The 22,853-nt window shown below is 43.2% G+C and overlaps 1 protein-coding gene across 1 annotated transcript in view; it reads left to right on the top strand.

Annotated features, from left to right (window-relative positions):
- The first annotated feature begins 7,612 nt into the window (after positions 1–7,612).
- The window catches only part of kcng4a (potassium voltage-gated channel, subfamily G, member 4a), a 31,880-nt gene continuing 16,639 nt past the window's right edge, over positions 7,613–22,853 (top strand). The window contains exons 1-2 of the mRNA XM_041890035.1: positions 7,613–8,119; positions 10,900–11,804. Coding sequence (XP_041745969.1) covers positions 11,055–11,804 — 750 coding nt within the window. The 5' untranslated portion in view covers positions 7,613–8,119; positions 10,900–11,054. The remainder of the gene's footprint in view (positions 8,120–10,899; positions 11,805–22,853) is intronic.

Genomic DNA, 22,853 nt, shown 5'->3' on the forward strand with positions numbered 1-22,853 from the left:
TCTATTTGCATTTCTAGTTATAACCTAATGTTAGCTAGCTAACATTGAACCTAGTTTGTTAGCTTTAGCTACCTGCAGATTCATACTACAGCTATGACAATGTTTGTATCGGATTATGCCGGTTCATTGTTTAGATAGCTAGCTACCTAGTGTGTCTGGGGGTGATTACGGCCATCCATTGTATTTCATGGTCATGTGTACATGTCTAGACAATAGTGACCCATCCACTTAGCTAGATGTGGCTGGGGGGTGGTTATAGCATTTCCTTCACATGACCCATCAATTTAGACAAGTGTGTTGCATAAGCGTCATCTAATAATGATAAAATATTTATAAAATATTTTTATTTGGACACTTTCTGTTTTTGATATTGCTACTATGCAAGTAACCACTTCACTGTACCTTTTTACACCTTCTGTATCCTGTGCATGTAACAAATAAACTTAGATTTTATTTGATATAGCGTGTGTTTACCACATGGGCTCACATGTGAATCCTTAAAGAGATGGGTGGGGCTAAGGCTTAAGAGGGTGTGAACGATGCTGAATGGTGTAGACCTGTAGCTCAGTTGGTAGAGCATGGCGCTTGCAACGCCAGGATTGTGGGTTCGAGTCCCACGGGGGGCCAGTATGAAAAATGTATGCACTCACTAACTGTAAGTCGCCCTGGATAAGAGTGCCTGCTAAATGACTAAAAAAAAACGATACAAAAAAAAATTTAGACCAAGAAGAGCTCTCCAGTGTACCAAAACATTCAAGGGCCATTTTCTCAAAAGTGGGGTTACAAGTTTATCAACTTTCAAAGCAGAATTACTTTCCCATAGATCCTCAACTGCAGTGTATGATATACAGTTTTCTAGCTCCGAGTCTCTACTTTTATCCAATGTAAAAAACACAATTTCAAATGTTGCTACATAAGACCGAATCGAGGCAGTCGGTAACATATCCCAGTCCGCGTAATCAAATACAATCTTGAACCATGGATTCCGATTGGTCAGACCAGCATTAAATAGACCTTAGCACTGGTTCTTCCTATTTTTTATTTGTATTTTGTGATATCCAATTGGTTGTTACAGTCTTGTCCCATCGCTGCAACTCCCCTACGGACTCGGGAGAGGCGAAGGTCGAGAGTCATGCGTCCTCCGAAACACGACCCTGCCAAGCCGTACTGCTTCTTGCCACACTGCTCGCTTAACCCGGAAGCCAGCCGCACCAATGTGTCGGAAGGAAACACCATCCAGCTGGCGACCGAAGTCAGCTTGCAGGCGCCCGGCCCGCCACAAGGAGTCGCTAGAGCACGATGGGACGAGGAAATCCCGGCCGGCCAAATCCTCCCCTAACCCGGACGATGCTGGGCCAATTCTACGGCGCCTCATGGGTCTCCCAGTCATGGCCGGCTGTGACACAGCCTGGGATCAAACCCAGGTCTGTAGTGACACCTCAAGCACTGCGATGCAGTGCCTTAGACTGCTGCGCCACTCGGGAGGCCAGCACTGGTACTTCCTGCTTGAGTTTCTGCCTATAGGAAGGGAGGAGCAGAATAGAGTTGTGATCTGATTTGCCGAAGGGAGGGCGGGGGAGGGCCTTATAGCCATCCCGGAAGGGAGAGTAAAAATGGTTGAGAGTTTTTGAAGCGGGAGTACTACAGGCAATGTGTTGATAAAACTTCTGTAGCGTTTTCCTCAGATTTGCTTTGTTAAAGTCCCCAGCTACAAAAAATGCGACCTCAGGATATGCGGTAAAAAAAAGTCCATTATAGATTACTCTGAGGAGTGACAGGAATGTTGTGATGTCATTTTGATGAGTGCTGGTAGTTATGGTAATGATGATCCAATGGGGAGTAATATAATGTTACACTTACAGTTTGCTGCTATTTAGGAATGTGACCCCTCTTGCCTTGTCTGTCCACACATCCCTGCTACCTCTAGCAGCCATGCTCTCTGACCCTCTCGTGACCATGGCATGGTGCCAGCTCTATTTCAGGGTCTCTCTCTCTCTCGCTCACTCTCTCTATCAGAGTAGAGTTGAGGCCGTGGTATGCTACTGTGGGGCTGATTGCCTGCTCAGCTCCAGTCCCTTTCCTCAGGCTAGTGGGGGTAAAAAACGATCACGCTGCTTGTGTTATAACATACTAACATGATTAAAGGGGACGCTCTGATTAATAACAGGTACAGCTGAGCTGACTCAGACCTTGCACATACAGTAAAAACATGCATAGACGTGAACACACACACACACTCACACACATACACACACAAGCACACACACCCACACACACAACACACACACAAATACACCTGGTAGAGCTAGATGTCTGCCACCACCTTAAAGTATTATAACATATGTTATAAGTGTTATAAGTTTATGCAAGCAGATTGTGGAGTGGTGGAATCAAACTTAGTAACCCCTCTAGATGGATTACAGCATCATCATTGGGTCATGAGGGTTTCTGGCACTGTTTATCTACTTCCCTGATTTGATCCTGAGGAGAAGAGAGACAGGAAACACTAGCTGGCCGACTGGAAGATGAGCCATCAGCCACAGAGTTCATGTTTCACACTCAGGTTCTCACTCAGGCATGTCTATCTCATTACAGGCAACATTAGACACAGGAGTAGGCTTGGGGATCAAAATAGAACATCTTGATACAGACAAAGCATACAGACACAGCGTACATGAACCTTATACAGCGACCAGATGAGAATGTTCCTCATTCATTTACGTTAATTGACTTGTAGATCTAAACCTGTGGAGAGAATCCTCTATTGCCTTCTGATTCAAGCATAGGGTACATGATCAGTATAAATCCTATATATACAGTGCCTTCAGAAAGTATTCACACCCCTCAACTTTTTCCAAATGTTGTTGTGTTACAGCCTGAATTTAAAATGGATTAAATTTAGATTTTGTGTCACTGGCCTACACACAATACCCCATAATGTCAAAGTGGAGTTATGTTTTTAGAAATGTTCACAAATTAATAAAAAATGAAAAGCTGAAATGCCTTGAGTCAATAAGTATTCAACCCCTTTGTTATGGCAAGCCAGGCTGGTTTGCCAATGCCTCGCAAAGAAGGGCACCTATTGATAGATGCGTAAAAATTAAAATCAAAAACAGATATTGAATATCCATTTGAGCATGGTAAAGTTACTAATTACACTTTGATGATCTATCAAAACACCCAGTCACTACAAAGATACAGGTGTCCTTCCTAACTCAGTTGCCGGAAAGGAAGGAAACAGCTCTTTGATTTCACCATGAGGCCAATGATGATTTTAAAACAGTTACAGAGTTTAATGTCTGTGATAGGAGAAAACCGAGGATGGATCAACAACATTGTAGTTACTCCACAATACTAACCTAAATGGCAGAGTGAAAAGAAGGAAGCCTGCACAGAATACAAAATATTCCAAAACATGCATCCTGTTTGCAATAAGGCACTAAAGTAAAACTGTGAAAAATGTGGCAAAGAAATTAACTTTATGTCCTGAATACAAAGCGTTATGTTTGGGGCAAATCCAACACATCACTGAGTACCACTTTTCATATTTCCAAGCATGCTGGTGGCTGCATCATGTTATGGGTATGCTTGTCATCGACAAGGACTAGGGAGTTTTTTAGGATAAAAATAAACGGAATAGAGCTAAGCACAGGCAAAATCCTTGAGGAAAACCTGCTTCAGTCTGCTTTCCAACAGACACTGGGAGATAAATTCACCTTTCAGCAGGACAATAACCTAAAACACAAGGCCAAATATACACTGGAGTTGCTTACCAAGATGACATTGAATGTTCCTGTGGCCTACTTACAGTTTTGACTTAAATCGGCTTGAAAATCTATGGCAAGACATGAAAATGGCTGTCTAGCAATGATCAACAGCCAAGTTGACAGAGCTTGAAGAATAAAAAAAATATAACGTGCAAATACTGTACATTTTGAATTCAGGCTGTAACAACAAATGTGGAATAATTCAAGGTGTATGAATACTTTCTGAAGGCACTGTATATGAAGTATTAATGAGTATGATGAGGATGTGCTCCTTGAATATTATGTATCCTTCACGATGTGATGAGTATAAAATAATCTATTTGTGAGGAACTGACTCAGATCCCTGACTGTATATTTAGCATCAGAAAGGGATGGTATTTGTAGCCATCCTGTTGGAGGGCTTCCTGGTCCAGTCGCTTGAGAGGCACACAGGGAGAGGAAAGTGGGGAGGCAGGGAGGACAGGCCTGGGCTGAGACTGAGGCTGAGGCTGCAGTGTGGTAAGCGAGGCCATGGCCCGTAACGTATTCCCTTTTATGCTCAAAGGGATTTTGATGTCGGCAGGGAGCCTTGTTGATAGCGCTACTTCAGCCTCCAATATCAATATTTCACACTGAGCAGTGTGTCAGACTTTTTCTATTTGCCTGTTTCACCACAACAAAAAGCTTTTCTGCTTCACATTTTGATGACAGGTTTTGACTACAGGTTCAGGTCTCAGGTGACTGGCAACTGTGTCCCCTGGGAGCACTGATCTGAATGAGTCTTTATGAATAATACACGTGATTATCAAATAATGGGTGGCGTGGTCTGCTATTTACCTGGGAGCTAATTAAATGTCCAGATGGTAATTACATAATACTGTAGTTAACTCATAATTACCCTTTGTTTATATAGAGCTCATTAGATGAAGTAGCATTGTTTCTATAGAGCTCATAAGATTAAGTAGCATTGTTTCTATAGCATTAGTTAGATCAAGTGCCATGTCCCATTTGTCAGATTATCACACAATGTTGTATAACGTTTGTCTGAGGCCCTTCGAACTGTATAATCTGTTCTCTGAGTCAGGCTGAGCTAATAGAAGAAGGCAATTACAGGGCCTCCGGCTAGCAGGGCTCCTGCAGTAGCCCACCTGACTCCATCCTCTTAATCTGTCTATTCACACATCTGCTTTGAGGGCAATTAACCTGATAGAACCTGGAGATGGATCAAACGTATGTCAGTCAGAGTGTGGATCTTTTCAGAGATGACTGCACTCGTACACAGCGCCTCATGGCTCATCAGACCCCTGCTGTCCCAGCATGCTCGCTGTTCCGATCTCATCTCCCCGATGCTGGGGATTAGGGCCTAATCCCTGGGCTGATTTTTTCTATCAAAACTAGGATCGCTCTTCTGCCAGCGTCACCGGCTACAGTCCCTCTAATGAGGACACCCAGAGTGCACAGCTGAGAGAGCAGGGGGCCAGAGTGGAACATAATCATTTAGGCCTGTGTGTGTGTGTGTGTGTGTGTGTGTGTGTGTGTGTGTGTGTGTGTGTGTGTGTGTGTGTGTGTGTGTGTGTGTGTGTGTGTGTGTGTGTGTGTGTGTGTGTGTGAGTGCGCCTGTGTGTGCTTGGTTTTATTATCCTTGTGAGGACCAGAAGTCCTCACTAGGATAGTAAAACAAGGAACATTTTGCAGAGGAAGGAACATTTTTAAGGCTTAGCGGTTAGGTTTAGAGTAACGGTTACAATTAGGGTTAGGGTTAGAATTAGGGTTGGGGTTAGGGATTTAGGTTAGAGTTAAGGTTAGGTGTAGGGGTTAGGGGTTAGGGGTTAGGGAAAATAGGATTTTGAATGGGAATCAATTGTTTGGTCCCCACAAGGATAGTAAAACAAACGAGTGTGTGTGTGTGTGTGTGTGTGTGTGTGTGTGTGTGTGTGTGTGTGTGTGTGTGTGTGTGTGTTTGTGTGTGTGTTTGTGTGTGTTTGTGTGTGTTTGTCTTTGTCTGCCCACATCTCTTTCTCTGCAGGTGTATGGAGCTGCCATCCAGTTCTATGAGCCATACCCAGAGGAGTGTCTGAGCACGTATGAATTTGTTTGTTTGTGTTTGGTGGATGGGCAGAGTGGTGGAGATAGCATAATGGTCAGACAGAATGAAAAGGAGAGGTATTGTGAGGCGTATAATCTATTCAGTTGTGTTGTTTGTATAGCTTTTTTCCTTCATCACAAAATGCGACATGAAACCTACAGTATATGTGTGATTAATCTCATGTTTCCTATATGAACCACCCTAGGCAAACAGTGACGGAGGGGACAATAAGCTGTGCCTGGGTCGCTGTCTGTCTTGCCTACTCTCACTTCTCATCTCTCCCACTAATGTCTCCACTCCTCAGCTCAGCCTGTCAGCCATAAGGATGAATACATATGTGCTTGCTTGTTTTAGCATTTCCCCAGACATTCACACCCTAATGAGCTTTCTCAAGGATAAAGTGTGGGTGGGTATAATTTCCTTGTGCCATGCTTTGTTTGTAAAACTGCACTTAGTGCATGCTTAGACTACTACATGAGTCTGGTGAGTGAGGTTAATGTGAGTGTTTGCATGATGCCGATGTACTGTTGATTAGGTGATCTGATCTGAAGATGTGTACTGTACATCACAATGAGTGTCTGGATTGTATTTACTCTCAGGTGTATGGTAGCAACATGATCAGGTGTGTTTGGTTGGTGAGATGACTGTAGTAGATATGTAAGTAGGCTAAGCAATCCATAATATACACTGAGTGTACAAAACATTAGGAACACCTTCCTAATATTGAGTTTGACCCCTTTTTTCCCTCAGAACAGGTGTTGAAAGTGTTCCACAGGGATGCTGGCCCATGTTGACTCCAATGCTTCCAACAGTTATGTCAAGTTGGGTGGATGTCCTTTGGGTGGTGGACCATTCGTGATACATACGGGAAACAGTTGAGCGTGAAAAACCCAGCAGCGTTGCAGTTCTTGACACACTCAAACCAGTGTGCCTGGCACCTACTACCATACCCCGTTCAAAGGCACTTAAATATTTTGTCTTGCCCATTCACCCTCTGAATGGCACACATACACAATCCATGTCTCAATTGTCTCAAGGCTTAAAAATAATTATTTAGCCTGTCACCTCCCCTTCATCTACACTGATTGAAGTGGATTTAACAGGTGACATCAATAAGCGATTATAGCTTTCACCTGGATTCATCTGGTCAGTCTATATCATGAAAATAGCAGGTGTTCCTAATGTTTTGTACACTCAATGTATTTTTCTGTGAATAAATAATTGATAGGCTATTGACTTCTTGCTGTTTGGTGATGATCATGCAGTGTTTCCTGTACAATAGTTTTCAGGTTGGCCCTGTAAGGGAGCAGTGCTGATACACTGACTACACTAACTGTACTACTCATGTTGACTGCAATAAAGACAGTGGTAAGACATGATGAAACCCTTTACCAGAATTCACCACATTGACCATGTTCCATACCACCAATGTTTTAGGAAGTCTTAAAACATTGGTGGTAAGACATGATGAAACCCTTTACCATAATTCATCACATTGACCTTTGCCTTTAGAATAGTTTGAAAATCTCATAATACCGCTTCTCTTATCTTTTACAAGAGCATACCGATAGGTCTATACTAGACTAGTATTATCAGACTGTGGGATGCCCCACTGCGAGCGTATTCCACCGCTGCATAAAAACATAATTGGGATCGAAATGATCCGCGCTCCCCGCTCGGAGATTTGAATAGTATAAAATCAGCAGAGCAGCTTGCTGGTTACGGGATGTAAAAGGTTAACTTGGCTCCAGAGTTTGTCAGCCAAACAAAACTACTGTAGCATGTGCAGTGCTGCTCTGATAACGCAACAATACGTTGGGATAACTTACATTGTATTTTTTGCTGGGGCTGTGTGGCAAGAGAGGGCATCGAATCTTTCCCGTGGTATTGCCGTAGCAATTAGCAGTAAAGGGAAAGGCAATATTTGGTACTCAGAGTTAGGCTTTGTTAGGTGACTTGGTAAGGGAAAGGCACTTACGCTACTCACGACACTCACCTAGCCTACTCTTCGCAAACTTGAGGTACCCTACCCGTACCTCATCTGTGAAGCGCGCGCGCATCGCACAGCCTCTGCAGTACGGATCTGTAACGGGACACTAAGCGCGAATCATTTTCTCTCTTCGTATTTTGAAGAGTTTTTAATCGAGTTTACAGGTTGGGACACTGTAGATCCCGGGATACAACATGTGGCAGCTGATATTTTTCGGTGAGACTTGTGTGACTGATATTGAATGATCAGACGGACTGAGAACTAAAGAGGTGATCAGCTGCTCTCCTCACTAATATGGTACGTGACAAGTTTCTGTAGTCTTCATTCTTATTATTCAATATTCACTATCGAATACTGTAGGCCTATATTCGTCATGGTCATTGCGCTTCTATTGAAGTTTAATGTCAACTACCAATCTGATCATAATATCTTGAAAATATTTATATTATTATGATAGAATAGCAAGTAGCCTAGATTTGATATAAAGCCTAGATTTGATCAATTGGAATAACCAAAAACAGCTATTAGAGCTGTTCAGCAACGGTATATCTGAATGAATAGTTAGAGCAGTCTCCACTGTTTAAAATTGTGTATGGTATTGTACAGTGATGACCGATGCTTTAGTTGGACGTTGAAAACAACAAGACAAGGCATGATTGAACACATAGCCTAACGGTATGCTTTATAATAAAACATTAAAGGTTATTATGTGTTCCATAAAATAACTAATTATGGTAGTCTATAATAGCCTAGTATTGCCTTCCTGTGATTAGTTTTGACATATAAACTCCTTCCCTTTTTAAAGAAGACTTTTATACAAAATGACCCATAGTGTGTGTGTGCGTGTGTGAGTGAGTGAGTGAGTGAGTGAGTGAGTGAGTGAGTGAATGAGTGTCACGAAGGCTACATGGTTCTTAGGCTGTTTCATTAAATGGCAGGCAAAGGGTTTGTAATGGACCAACAGTGGATGGCAACTTTATTGCGCTTACAGATGTAGGATCCTAATTTGGTCACCCTGTTGCAGGAGAACTTTCCTGCAATGCAGAAAATGTTAAAATTGTAGTGTAGTTGAGGTTTAAAAAGGCTTCTGAAGTTTGTAATTTCCATTTTGAAATGTCAGACTTAATTTTCCCTTACAAAAAATTTATCAACCCCTACAAAAATGTCCATGAGTTATAATCCACATAGTAATTCACATTTCCTGTTGCTGCAGGATTATTTTCCTGCTGTAGCAAACAGGCTCAAATTATGATCCTATATCTGTATCTCCTGACTGTCACTAGTGAGAGCGGTGGAGGGAATGCTCCTGCTGATGTCACTGCGCCGCTAAAACACTTCCTTCAATTAACTTTCCACTAGGCAAAGCAACCAACCCTCCGACGGGAATACTGTATTACCAGTGATTCTATTAATAAATAGTTGATAATTCTCTCCTCCCCACCACGATCGAAATGAAACACATTGACAGCAGTGATTTATTGAGGGCTCGATTCAATCCGTAATGCAGAAGTTCAGCACTATAGCGCGATTGACATTTGTCCCAGCGATAGTGGAGACTGTATTCATGGTAAATGCTGCATATATCGGCTCAGTCGGAATTTACCTTCAAATTTGCGATATGGATTGAATCGAGCATTGAATCACCTATGCAAAACTAGAGGATGTACATTATGTAGCCCACCCCTGATTTGGACTATTATCCACAGACTATTATCCATGTCCTACTAAGGTATAGGCTAATAGCCTTACCCCACATGTTAAATTGATTGTGTAATTTTATACAACAATTAATATTTGCATTGGTTGAGGCCTGAAAAGCACCCAACTGTGCAGCAAATATAAAAAGTAGTCAGATCAGTTGTAGTCAGTGTCATAAACATCTTGAGAAAAGAGGATCCCTGTTAGATATCTGTCCAGGGTTGGAACTGGTTCAGGGAACATAACCTAAAACCAGAAGGTAAAGAAATTATTTGAGGAAATTATTTGATTATTAAATTATTTTAAAAGCATGAGAACCGGTTAATAACGTTATTTTACATTCCGGGCATTTTTTCCAGTCCCACAAAAATCGCAACAAAGCGCCTATGCAAAGCCCTCACTCTGTCACTAAGAAACTTATTCCAGCATCTGCCTGCCAGCTGGAAATGTTGCCAGTGGGTGTGTGTGTGTAGGATACTTGCCTCTCCCGTCTGAAAGATAGGTTACTGTAGCCTACTGACAACGTTACAAGCGTAATTCAGCAATTATGGAGAGATGTTTAATTAGAGAAGAATGGATTGACTTTTTCAATGCCAGTTAAGGATACTATAGTTATGATGTTTCACATTGGATTTATTAACTACAAAAAGGTAAGACATGTTTTTAATTCTAGCGCTGCTCTACAAGCTTGTTAGCTAGTTAGCTAACGTTTGCTCTGGTCCAACGTTAAACCAACTCGGAAGTTCAAAGACATTCAAAGCTCCTTCATAGAAGCCGCTCCTCGTTAGGTATAATTCTGTGGGCCTAATTCAGATAATGCATCTCATAACAAGATGCCCATCGCTTCAAGGCAAGCTTCCTCCATCCTCTCTCCTCACCCTCAAAATTTCAGTTACGTCTCTTGCGCCCTACACTGTGACTGGCAGCACAGTGTGTGTGTTTGTCTGTCATTATGATTAAACCAACTGCTACGGCAAAATACAATTTGCTCTTAATGACTTTCCTATACAGATTCAATCGCAATATATATTTCAGAGGTTTAGAAAGGAACAGAAAGGAACGATATAAACCAGTACTTTTTTGGGGTTCAAACTGGTTCAGAACTTTATTTTGCTGGTCAGAACAGTGGAACGGAACGAAACAAATAATGGTTCTGTTCAGAAAGGAAAACGATTGGAAAATGATTTTGGTTCTAACCCCTGGTTGAAACAGACATGACCAGAGAGAGCCACACATATCTCAAGCTTAATCCTCAGCTTCACTGATCCTCACTGATGTGTCTGTCAGTCTCTGGACTAGAGATGTAAGGCAGAGAAGGAGGAGCCTATGCCACTGCAGTCTAACTGAGGTTTGATGTCCTTCTTCCCATCTCCTATCAGTGTCTGCATGACGCCACCAGCCTGGGACCCCCTTGATCCTACTGCAGAGCCTGAAGGGACACACCTGTCCCCCAGCCCCCCGATGCCCAACACCCAGACCAGTCACTGAGCCCCCAGTGTGACCAGCCTAGCCGGCCACCCACCCGGATGCCGCCATGCCCATCATCAGCAACGCAAACCATGACTTCAGCAACCTCTCGGCCAGCGATGACAGCAGCCTCGACGCCATCTTCACCCAGATCCCAGAGACGGAGACGGTCAAGGGGGTCTACTATCAGAGGGCCCAGTTCATCAGACAACCAGAGGACCTGCTGTCAGTTGACCACGGCCTACTAGCGGTCATCAATGTGGGGGGCAACCGCTACACCTTCCCCTGGAGCACGCTGGAGCAATTTCCCCTTACCCGGCTGGGACGGCTCTGTGGTCTCAGCAGCCCCGAGGAGATTGCTGGCGTGTGTGACGACTATGACGAGACGCGGCGGGAGTTCTTCTTCGACCGCAGCCCCTCGGCCTTCCGCGTCATCCTCAATTTCCTGGCTGCAGGGAAGCTGCGCATGCTGAGGGAGATGTGCGTGCTATCGCTCCACGACGAGCTGCTCTACTGGGGTGTGGAGATGACCTACATGGAGCACTGCTGTAAGAGGAAGATGTATACGCGCATCGAAGAAATGAATGAGCAAGAGAGGCAGGAAGAGGAGCAGAGGCAGAGGCACGCCCTGCTGCGCCCCCCAGTTGAGGAGACTCGCTACCGCAAGTTCATGAACCAGCTGAGGGATATGGTGGAGAACCCCCAGTCTGGCCTGCCAGGGAAGATCTTTGCCTGCCTGTCAGTGGTGATGGTGGCTGTGACCGTCATCAGCCTGTGTATCAGCACCATGCCGGACCTCAGGGAGGAGGAAGACAGGGTGAGTGAGGACAACCCCCGCTACTCCCAACCAATTATATATATACACTAGATGGCTGACAGGGGGTGCTGTTTTGAAGCCACCGTGCCTCCATCTTGGCACTCCCCCATCATTGTATAAAATATTTTGGAAGCTATAGAAATGCATTTTTTATGTCTACATTTGTTTTTGTGACTTTTATTCTATTACAGACACCTAAATGCATACTTTTAAATTATATTATGAAAAAATATATATAAAAACATTTTCCTTAAAGTATACTTTTTAAAAAGTTCTAATGTTACTGTCCCCACTACAACAGCAAAAATACTTATTTACATTTAATTTTGTCCTTGAAACATTTAATTGAAATACTGTAGAACAATGACCGCTGCTGCAGTGCCATCAAGGCTGCAGCTTTATAAATATCCACCAAGGTAACTCACATCTGTCACCCTTGCTGGTGTGTGTATGTGTGTGTGTGCGTGCCTGCGTGTGTGTCATTTTTCGAATGACTAGGTGATTAAGGATGCTAAAAGCCACAGTGATTTATCCTCACAGCAGATTTATTCTGAACGACGGAGTGAGTGATCATAAACCACGATGATCAATATGCTGTCCATAGCACAAACAGGGCATAAACAAGCTCAGAAATTACTTCTCACTTTATTACCCTGCACCCAATGTCAGCGTGCGTGCACCCGTGTGTGCATGTGTGTGCATGTGTAGGTGTACTTGTGCGCATGAATGTGTGCAGTATTTGTATACTTGTTGTCATGTTTGTGTGTGTTCTAACTGATTAACTTTCTGCACTTCTCAGTTTGTGCATACAGTATAATACAGCTAAATTGGTATTTCAGTCACTGACCACCCAAAGTTGCATGCATGACACGCTCTCCCTCACACACACACATTGGCACACGCTCTGTTGCCTCAGGTAGATTGTCTGTGCCTGTGGAGGTGTTCCCTAACTTAGTGTGCTTTCCCATCTGTGTCTGCTCATAGCAGCAGGGATAATGAACTGGGCCCAGCCAGACCTCCCCAATCTCAGTAAACACTAGGGGATAATGAACTGGGCCCAGCCAGACCTCTCCAATGTCAGTAAACACTAGGGGATAATGAACTGGGTCCAGCCAGACCTCTCCAATGTCAGTAAACACTAGGAGATAATGAATTGGGCCCAGCCAGACCTCTCCAATGTCAGTAAACACTAGGGGATAATGAACTGGGCCCAGCCAGACCTCTCCAATGTCAGTAAACACTAGGGGATAATGAACTGGGCCCAGCCAGACCTCTCCAATGTCAGTAAACACTAGGGGATAATGAATTGGGCACGGCCAGACCTCTCCAATGTCAGTAAACACTAGGAGATAATGAATTGGGCCCAGCCAGACCTCTCCAATGTCAGTAAACACTGGGGGATAATGAACAGGGCACAGCCAGATCTCACCAATGTCAGTAAACACTGGGGGATAAAGAACTGGGCCCAGCCAGACCTCTCCAATGTCAGTAAACACTAGGGGATAAAGAACTGGGCCCAGCCAGACCTCCCCAAAGTCAGTAAACACTGGGGGATAATGAACTGGGCCCAGCCAGACCTCCCCAATGTCAATAAACACACACTTCTTATAATGAACTCATAGCACCGCAACCACAGCGTTGCAGGGGTGCACAAGGGCCCATTTCCATAGACACTGGAGCTCTATGGGAAAAACGATCACATCCTCACGGCAGGAGTCACGCTCACAATCATATCATAGTATTCTCTGGCAGGGGCCCCAGTATTGGAAAGAGAGAGGGAGAGTGCGCCAAGTTTGTGTGTGTGTGTGTGTACATGTTTGTGTGTGTGCGTGTGTGTGTGCTAGCTTGTGTGTGTGTGTGCAGTGTGTGTGCGTGAGTGCCTGACGTACAGTATGTGTGAGTATGGTTGTTTTGTTTGTTTGTCTATCTGGTAAAAGATCCACAGTCTCAGTTACATTTAATATGGAGGGAGGCTAGAGAAGGTCCAGTAAGCTGGGTCTTGCAGGAGCTGCAGGCCTGTCATATTTCATTCACACAGTAAGGCTGTTAGTCACTGTCTCTGGCATGGGCCAAACTCCCCTATCCGCTCATTCATCTCTGCTTTGTGTGTGTGTGACCGTGCTATTGAGGGTAGTGTGTTAATCAGAGAGCGAGAGAGATGTAGATAAAAGGAAAGAGAGAGATTCACCTTTCAGCAGGACAATAAACTAAAACACAAGGCCAAATATACACTGGAGTTGCTTACCAAGACGACATTGAATGTTCCTGAGTGGCCTAGTTACAGTTTTGACTTAAATCAGCTTGGAAATATATGGCAAGTCTTGAAAATGGCTTTCTAGCAATGATCAACCACCAACATGATAGAGCTTGAATAATTTTTTTAAATAATAATATGCAAATATTGTACAATCCAGGTGTACAAAGCTCTTAGATACTTACCCAGAAAGACTAATCGGTGATTCTGACATGTATTGACTCAGGAGTGTGAATACTTATGTATTATGATGGCGCCGGAGAAGATGGCTGCCGTTTTACAGCCCTCTAACCAATTGTACTATTATGTGTGTTTTTTCGCATTATTTGTAATTTATTCTGTACATAATGTTTCTGCCATCGTCTCTTATAACCAAAAAGAGCTTCTGGATATCAGGACAGCCATTACTCTTCAACGAGGCGGCCGCGAAGGATATCCTACAGACACACGACAAGGCCCAAATCCCCATCATTCGCAGGAGAAAGAGACAGCGATATCGTGGACGTAGGTCGGGGTGCCTCGTAAGGATCCGACGGCGAGCGAGTAAACTGCCTCTTCCATCAATCCTATTAGCCAATCTTCAATCATTGGAAAATAAATTAGATGACCTACGATTATGCTTATCCTACCAACAGGACATTAAAAACTGTAATATCTTATGTTTCACCGAGTCATGGCTGAACGACGACATGGACAACATACAGCTAGCGGGCTATACGCTACATCGGCAGGATAGAACGGCTGACTCCGGTAAGACAAGGGGTGGCGGTCTGTGTATATTTGTAAACAACAGCTGGTGCAAAAAATCAAATACTAAGGAAGTCTCGAAGGTTTTGCTCGCCTGAGGTAGAGTACCTTATGATAAGCTATAGACCACACTATTTACCAAGAGAGTTTTCATCTATATTTTTCATAACTGTGTATTTACCACCACAAACCAATGCTGTCATTAAGATTGCACTCAATGAGCTGTATAAGGCCATAACTAAACAGGAAAACGCTCATCCAGAGGCAGCGCTCCTAGTGGCCGGGGACTTTAATGCAGGGAAACTTAAATCTGCTCTACCTAATTTCTACCAGCATGTTAAATGTGCAACCAGAGGAAAAATAACTATAGACCACCTTTACTCCACACACAGAGACGCATACAAAGCTCTCCCTCGCCCTGCAAATCTGACCATAACTCTATCCTCCTGATTCCTAAAGCAGGAAGCACCAGTGACTCGGTTAATAAAAAAGTGGTCAGATGACGCAGATGCTAAGCTACAGGACTGTTTTGCTAGCACAGACTGGAACATGTTCCGGGATTTTTCAGATAGCATTGAGGAGTACACCTCATCAGTCACTGGCTTCATCAATAAGTGCATCGATGACATCGTCCCCACAGTGACCGTACGTACATACCCCAACCAGAAGCCATGGATTACAGGCAACATCCACACTGAGCTAAAGGGTAGAGCTGCCGCTTTCAAGGAGCAGGACTCTAACCCGGACACTTATAAGAAATCCCCCTATGCCCTCCGACGAACCATCAAACAGGCAAAGAGTCAATACAGGACTAAGATGGAATCGTACTACACCGGCTCTGACGATCGTTGGATGTGGCAGGGCTTGAAAACTATTACAGACTACAAAGGGAAGCACAGCCGCGAGCTGCCCAGTGACACAAGCCTACCAGACGAGCTAAACCACTTCTATGCTCACTTCGAGGCAAGCAACACTGAAGCATGCATGAGAGCACCAGCTGTTCCGGATGACTATGTGATCACGCTCTCCGTAGCCGATGTGAGTGAGCCTTTTAAGCAGGTCAACATTCACAAGGATGCAGGGCCAGACAGATTACCAGGACGTGTACTCCGAGCATGTGCTGACCAACTGGCAAGTGTCTTCACCGACATTTTCAAAATGTCCCTGACTGAGTCTGTAATACCAACATGTTTCAAGCAGACCACCATAGTCCCCGTGCCCAAGGACACTAAGATAAACTGCCTAAATGACTACCGACCCATAGCACTGACGTCTGTAGCCATGAAGTGCTTTGAAAGGCTGGTCATGGCTCACATCAACACCATTATCCCAGAAACCCTAGACCCACTCCCTCTGCAACTGGATCCTGGACTTCCTGATGGGCCGCCCCCAGGTGGTAAGGGTAGGTAACAACACATCTGCCACGCTGATCCTCAACACGGGGGCCCCTCAGGGGTGCGTGCGCAGTTCCCTCCTGTACTCCCTGTTCACCCATGACTGCATGGCCAGGCACGACTCCAACAACATCATTAAGTTTGCCGACGACACAATAGTGGCAGGCCTGATCACCGACAACGATGAGACAGCCTATAGGGAGGAGGTCTGAGACCTGGCCGTGTGGTGCCAGGATAACAACCTCTCCCTCAACGTGACCAAGACAAAGGAGATGATTGTGGACTACAGGAAAAAAAAGAGGACTGAGCACGCCCCCTTCTCATCGATGGGGCTGTAGTGGAACAGGTTGAGAGCTTTAAGTTCCTTGGTGTCCACATCACCAACGAACTATCATGGTCCAAACACACCAAGACTGTCGTGAAGAGGGCACGACAAAGCCTATTCCCCCTCAGGAGACTGAAAAGATTTGGCATGGGTCCTCAAATCCTCAAAAGGTTCTACAGCTGCACCATCGAGAGCATCCTGACTGGTTGCATCACCGCCTGGTATGGCAACTGTTCAGCCTCCGACCGCAAGGCACTAGAGAGGGTAGTGCGTACGGCCCAGTACATCACTGGGGCCAAGCTTCCTGCCATCCAGGACCTTTATACCAGGCGGTGTCAGAGGAAGGCCCTCAAAATTGTCAAAGACTCCAGCCACCCTAGTCATAAACTGTTCTCTCTGCTACCGCACGGCAAGCGGTACCGGAGCGCCAAGTATAGGTCCAAAAGGGTTCTCAACAGCTTCTAACCCCAAGCCATAAGACTCCTGAACAGCTAATCATGGCTACCCGGACTATTTGCACCCCCACCACATCTTTTTACGCTGCTGCTACTCTTTTAATTATTTATGCATAGTCACTTTAACTCTACCCACATGTACATATTACCTCAACTAGCCGGTGCCCCCGCACATTGACTCTGCACCGGTACCCCCCTATATATAGCCTCCATACTGTTATTTTATTTTACTTCGGCTCTTTTTTTCTCAACACTTTTTTGTTGTTGTTGTTTTATTTTACTTTTTTATTAAGAAATATATGCATTGTTGGTTAAGGGCTGTAAGTAAGCATTTCACGGTAATGTCTACACCTGTTGTATTCGGTGCATGTGGCAAATAAAATTTGATTTGATTTGATTTTAAATTAGGTATTTCTGTATTTCATTTTCAATACATTTGCAAACATTTCTAAAAACATGTTTTCACTTTGTCATTTTGAGGTTTTGTGTGTAGCTGGGTGAGAGAAAAAAATCAATTTGATCAATTTTGAAATCAGGCTGTAACAACAAGCTGTGGAATACTGTAAGTCAAGGGAAATGAATACTTTCTGAAGGCACTGTATATGTACATTAATATATGTACAGTAATTATATGTACAGGAACTGCAGTATATGTGCAGGAGCTATAAGTACAGAAACTATATGTACAGTAACTATATGTACAGTAACTACAGTGCCTTCAGAAAGCATTCCACATTTTGTTGTGTTACAGTATGAATTCAAAATGGATTAAATAGTTTTTTTCCCCCACCCATCTACAGTGAGGGAAATAAGTATTTGATCCCCTGCTGATTTTGTACGTTTGCCCACTGACAAAGACATGAGCAGTCTATAATTTTAATGGTAGGTTTATTTGAACAGTGATAGACAGAATAACAACAAAGAAATCCAGAAAAATGTATGTCAAAAATGTTATAAATTGACTTGACTTAGTACTTGGTGGCTAACCCTTGTTGGCAATCACAGAGATCAGACGTTTCTTGTAGTTGGCCACCAGGTTTACACACATCTCTGGAGGGATTTTGTCCCACTCCTCTTTGCAGATCTTCTCCAAGTATTTAAGGTTTCGAGGCTGACGTTTGGTAACTCGAACCTTCAGCTCCCTCCACAAATTTTCTATGGGATTAAGGTCTGGAGATTGGCTAGGCCACTCCAGGACCTTAATGTGCTTCTTCTTGAGCCACTCCTTTGTTGCCTTGGCCGTGTGTTTTGGGTCATTGTCATGCTGGAATACCCATTACGACCCATTTTCAATGCCCTGGCTGAGGGAAGGAGGTTCTCACCCAAGATTTGATGGTACATGGCCCCGTCCATCGTCCCTTTGATGCGGTGAAGTTGTCCTGTCCCCTTAGCAGAAAAACACACCCTTAGCATAATGTTTCCACTTCCACGGTGGGGATGGTGTTTTTGGGGTCATAGGCAGCATTCCTCCTCCTCCAAACACGGCGAGTTGAGTTGATGCCAAAGAGCTCGATTTTGGTCTCATCTGACCACAACACTTTCACCCAGTTCTCCTCTGTATCATTCAGATGTTCATTGGCAAACTTCAGACGGGCCTGTATATGTGCTTTCTTGAGCTGCAGGATTTCAGTCCTTCACGGCGTAGTGTGTTACCAATTGTTTTCTTGGTGACTATGGTCCCAGCTGCCTTGAGATCATTGACAAGATCCTCCCGTGTAGTTCTGGGCTGATTCCTCACCGTTCTCATGATCATTGCAACTCCACGAGGTGAGATCTTGCATGGAGCCCCAGGCCGAGGGAGATTGACAGTTATTTTGTGTTTCTTCCATTTGCGAATAATCGCACCAACTGTTGTCACCTTCTCACCAAGCTGCTTGGCGATGGTCTTGTAGCCCATTCCAGCCTTGTGTAGGTCTACAATCTTGTCCCTGACATCCTTGGAGAGCTCTTTGGTCTTGGCCATGGTGGAGAGTTTGGAATCTGATTGATTGATTGCTTCTGTGGACAGGTGTCTTTTATACAGGTAACAAACTGAGATTAGAGTGTGCTCCTAATCTCAGCTCGTTACCTGTATAAAAGACACCTGGGAGCCAGAAATCTTTCTGATTGAGAGGGGGTCAAATACTTATTTCCCTCATTAAAATGCAAATCAATTTATAACATTTTTGACATGCATTTTTCTGGATTTTTTTGTTGTTATTCTGTCTCTCACTGTTCAAATAAACCTACCATTAAAATTATAGACTGATAATTTATTTGTCAGTGGGCAAACGTACAAAATCAGCAGGGGATCAAAATACTTTTTTCCCTCACTGTACATACAATACCCCATAATGACAGTGAAAAAATGTTTTTAGGCAAATGTTTGCTAATTTATAGACAATTTACATACGTATTCACACCTCTGAGTCACTACTTTGTAGAAGCACCTTTGGCGGTGAGTCTTTTTGGGTAAGTCTCTAAGAGCTTTGCACAACTGGATTGTACAATATTTCCCCCTTATTCTTTTTAACAATCCTTTAAGCTCTGTCAAGTTGATTTTTGATCATTGCTAAACAGCCATTTTCAAGAGTTGCCATAGATTTTCAAGCAGATTTAAGTCAAAACTGTAACTAGGCCACTCAGGAGCATTCAATGTCATCTTGGTAACCATCTCCAGTGTAGATTTGGCCTTGTGTTTCAGGTTATTGTCTGTTGGAAAGCAGACTGAACCAGGTTTTCCTCTAGGATTTTGCCTGTGCTTATAGCTGTATTCCATTTATTTTTATCCTAAAAAACTCCATAGTCCTTGCCGATGGCAAGCATACCCATAACATGATGCAGCCACCACCATGCTTGAAAATATGAACAGTGGTAATCAGTGATGTGTTGTGTTGGATTTGCCCCAAACATAAAGCTTTGTATTCAGGACATAAAGTTAATTTCTTTGCCACATTGTAGTGCCTTATTGAAAACAGGATGCGTGTAAATAAATATTGTTATTCTTTTCACTCTGTCATTTAGGTTAGTATTGTGGAGTAACTACAATGTTGTTGATCCATCCTCAGTTTTCTCTTATCACAGCCATTAATCTCTGTAACTGTTAATTGTGCGTAAAAGGAACGTAATTCACTTTTTATGCACTTTTCTCTCTATGCGTATTCTGATCTTGAATTTAAGCATGAGAATAGCATGCTATTCACCCGCTATTCGTTCAGGGTGAAGATCTAAGAGATGAAGGTGTGGTGGAGGTGTGTCTACAGATAAGCCATATTCTGACCTTGACTTAATACCTTCATAATTCCACCACCTTTATGCGCAAGGAAACCATGAATAAGGTTAAGCAAACCTGCCGGTTCCAAGTGGAAAAAAATTAATATATATTTTCTTTTTTGGATAGAAATAACATAATTCTCCATGTACTGTAATTTATAAATGGATAAGAGCTATTGATAAGAGCTAGGTAAATGAGTAATACTTTTGGAGATGGGGATTGTAAATACACATAGCAATTGTTTTAGATTATTTTTTCCTTATGATGCCTGGAGACGAATGTGAAACAAGCCATATGGAAGCAAACTGAAAATATAATATCAACCTGACATGCATTGCGGCCCCTTTTCCATAGTGAAATAGGCTATATATAGCGGTGATGTTATATATTAATTGTGTGCCCTCATCATTTGCGTGGATGAAATTTGGACACCCAAGTTATAGGCTTCTGTAGGACTGAACCTGCCGAGTTGATGTATGCGCTTTAGAATTGTTTAATTATAGCCTAGGCCCGGGCTTTTCTCTATTTTATTTTACAATTTGTATCATGTTAAATATTAGCCACTATCGGAAGCCATCGTGAGTAATACCCACATACATTTATAACTGTCACTTTAGTGTTAGTGTTCTTAAATTTGTAGCTTACATTTTGCATCATTCCATTACATTCTGTTTACCTTTCTTTCCTCTGTCACGCCATGTAAGTTGTTCCTGAGGGTCGTTAGCATTAGTGGATCATAGAGTGCCTTGCAAAAGTATTCATCCCCCTTGGCGTTTTTCCTATATTGTTGCATTACAACCTGTAATTTAAATTGATTTTTATTTGGACTTCATGTAATGGACATACACAAAATAGTCCAAATTGGTGACGTGAAATGAAAAAAAGTACTTGTTTAAAAAAATGCTACAAAATAAATAACGGAAAAGTGGTGCCTGCAAATGTATTCACCCCCTTTGCTATGAAGCCCCTAAATAAGATCTGGTGCAACCAATTACCTTCAGAAGTCACATAATTAGTTACATAAAGCCAACCTGTGTGCAATCTAAGTGACACATGATCTGTCACATGATCTCAGTATATATACACCTGTTCTGAAAGGCCCCAGAGTCTGCAACTTTGAACATCCCACGGAGCACCATTAAATCCATTATTAAAAAATGGAAAGAATATGGCACCACAACAAACCTGCCAACAGAGGGCCGCCCACCAAAACTCATGGACCAGGCAAGGAGGGCATTAATCAGAGAGGCAACAAAGAGACCAAAGATAACCCTGAAGGAGCTGCAAAGCTCCACAGCAGAGATTGGAGTATCTCTCCATAGGACCACTTTAAGCCGTACACTCACAGAGCTGGGCTTTACGGAAGAGTTCCCAGAAAAAAGCCATTGCTTAAAGAAAAAAATAAGCAAACACGTTTGGTGTTCGTCAAAAGGCATGTGGGAGACTCCCCAAAGATATGGAAGAAGGTACTCTGGTCAGATGAGACTAAAATTGAGCTTCTTGGCCATCAAGGAAAATGCTATGTCTGGCGCAAACCCAACACCTCTCATCACCCCAAGAACACCATCCCCACAGTGAAGCATGGTGGTGGCAGCATCATGCTGTGGGGATGTTTTTCATCGGCAGGGATTGGGAAACTGGTCAGAATTGAAGGAATGATGGATGGCGCTAAATACAGGGAAATTCTTGAGGGAAACCTGTTTCAGTCTTCCAGAAATGTGAGACTGGGACAGAGGTTCACCTTCCAGCAGGACAATGACCCTAAGCATACTGCTAATGCAACACTCGAGTGGTTTAAGGGGAAACATTTAAATGTCTTGGAATGGCCTGTATTTACCTCAATCCAATTGAGAATCTGTGGTATGACTTCAAGATTGCTGTACATCAGTGGAACCCATCCAACCTGAAGGAGCTAGAGCAGTTTTGCCTTGAAGAATGGGCAAAAATCCCAGTGGCTAGATGTGCCAAGCTTATAGAGACATACCCCAAGAGACTTGCAGCTGTAATTGCTGCAAAAGGTGGCTCTACAAAGTATTGACTTTGGGGGGGCATCTTTTGTAAATCAATGTAAATCAATGTAAATCTTTGCATATTCAAAGTGGTAGGCATCTTTTGTAAATCAAATGATACAAACCCCCCCAAAATAAATTTTAATTCCAGGTTGTAAGGCAACAAAATAGGAAAAATGCCAAGGGGGGTGAATACTTTCTCAAGCCACTGTATTAGGCTAACATTGTGCAATAATTGGGGACACGTAGCCTATTTCAATCATTATGGAACTCAGACCACACTTATCAGGTTAAACCTGGAGCCTGGCGCATGTTCCACGACAACTGGACCATTGTTGTCATACAGTTCCATGATTAGTGAGAATTAGGGTCGATTTATAGGAATATTGTTCAACCCCTATTGTACACTTTTGTCCACCTTCCAATATTTTATGAATTGAACTTGAATATAACAAGTTTCAGGATGAATCAAAAACCACTGTAATTTTTTTATAGATATATATTTTGTGCGTAAAGGCTCTCCAAACCTTCATACATACTTTCCTAAACCTAAAATTTGCCTAAATAATCTACAAGATCAGAGTATTTTTTTATCTACCAGTTGGTGCTGAA

This window comes from Coregonus clupeaformis, chromosome 29, assembly GCF_020615455.1.
Source record: "Coregonus clupeaformis isolate EN_2021a chromosome 29, ASM2061545v1, whole genome shotgun sequence".
NCBI classification, from domain to species: Eukaryota; Metazoa; Chordata; class Actinopteri; order Salmoniformes; family Salmonidae; genus Coregonus; species Coregonus clupeaformis.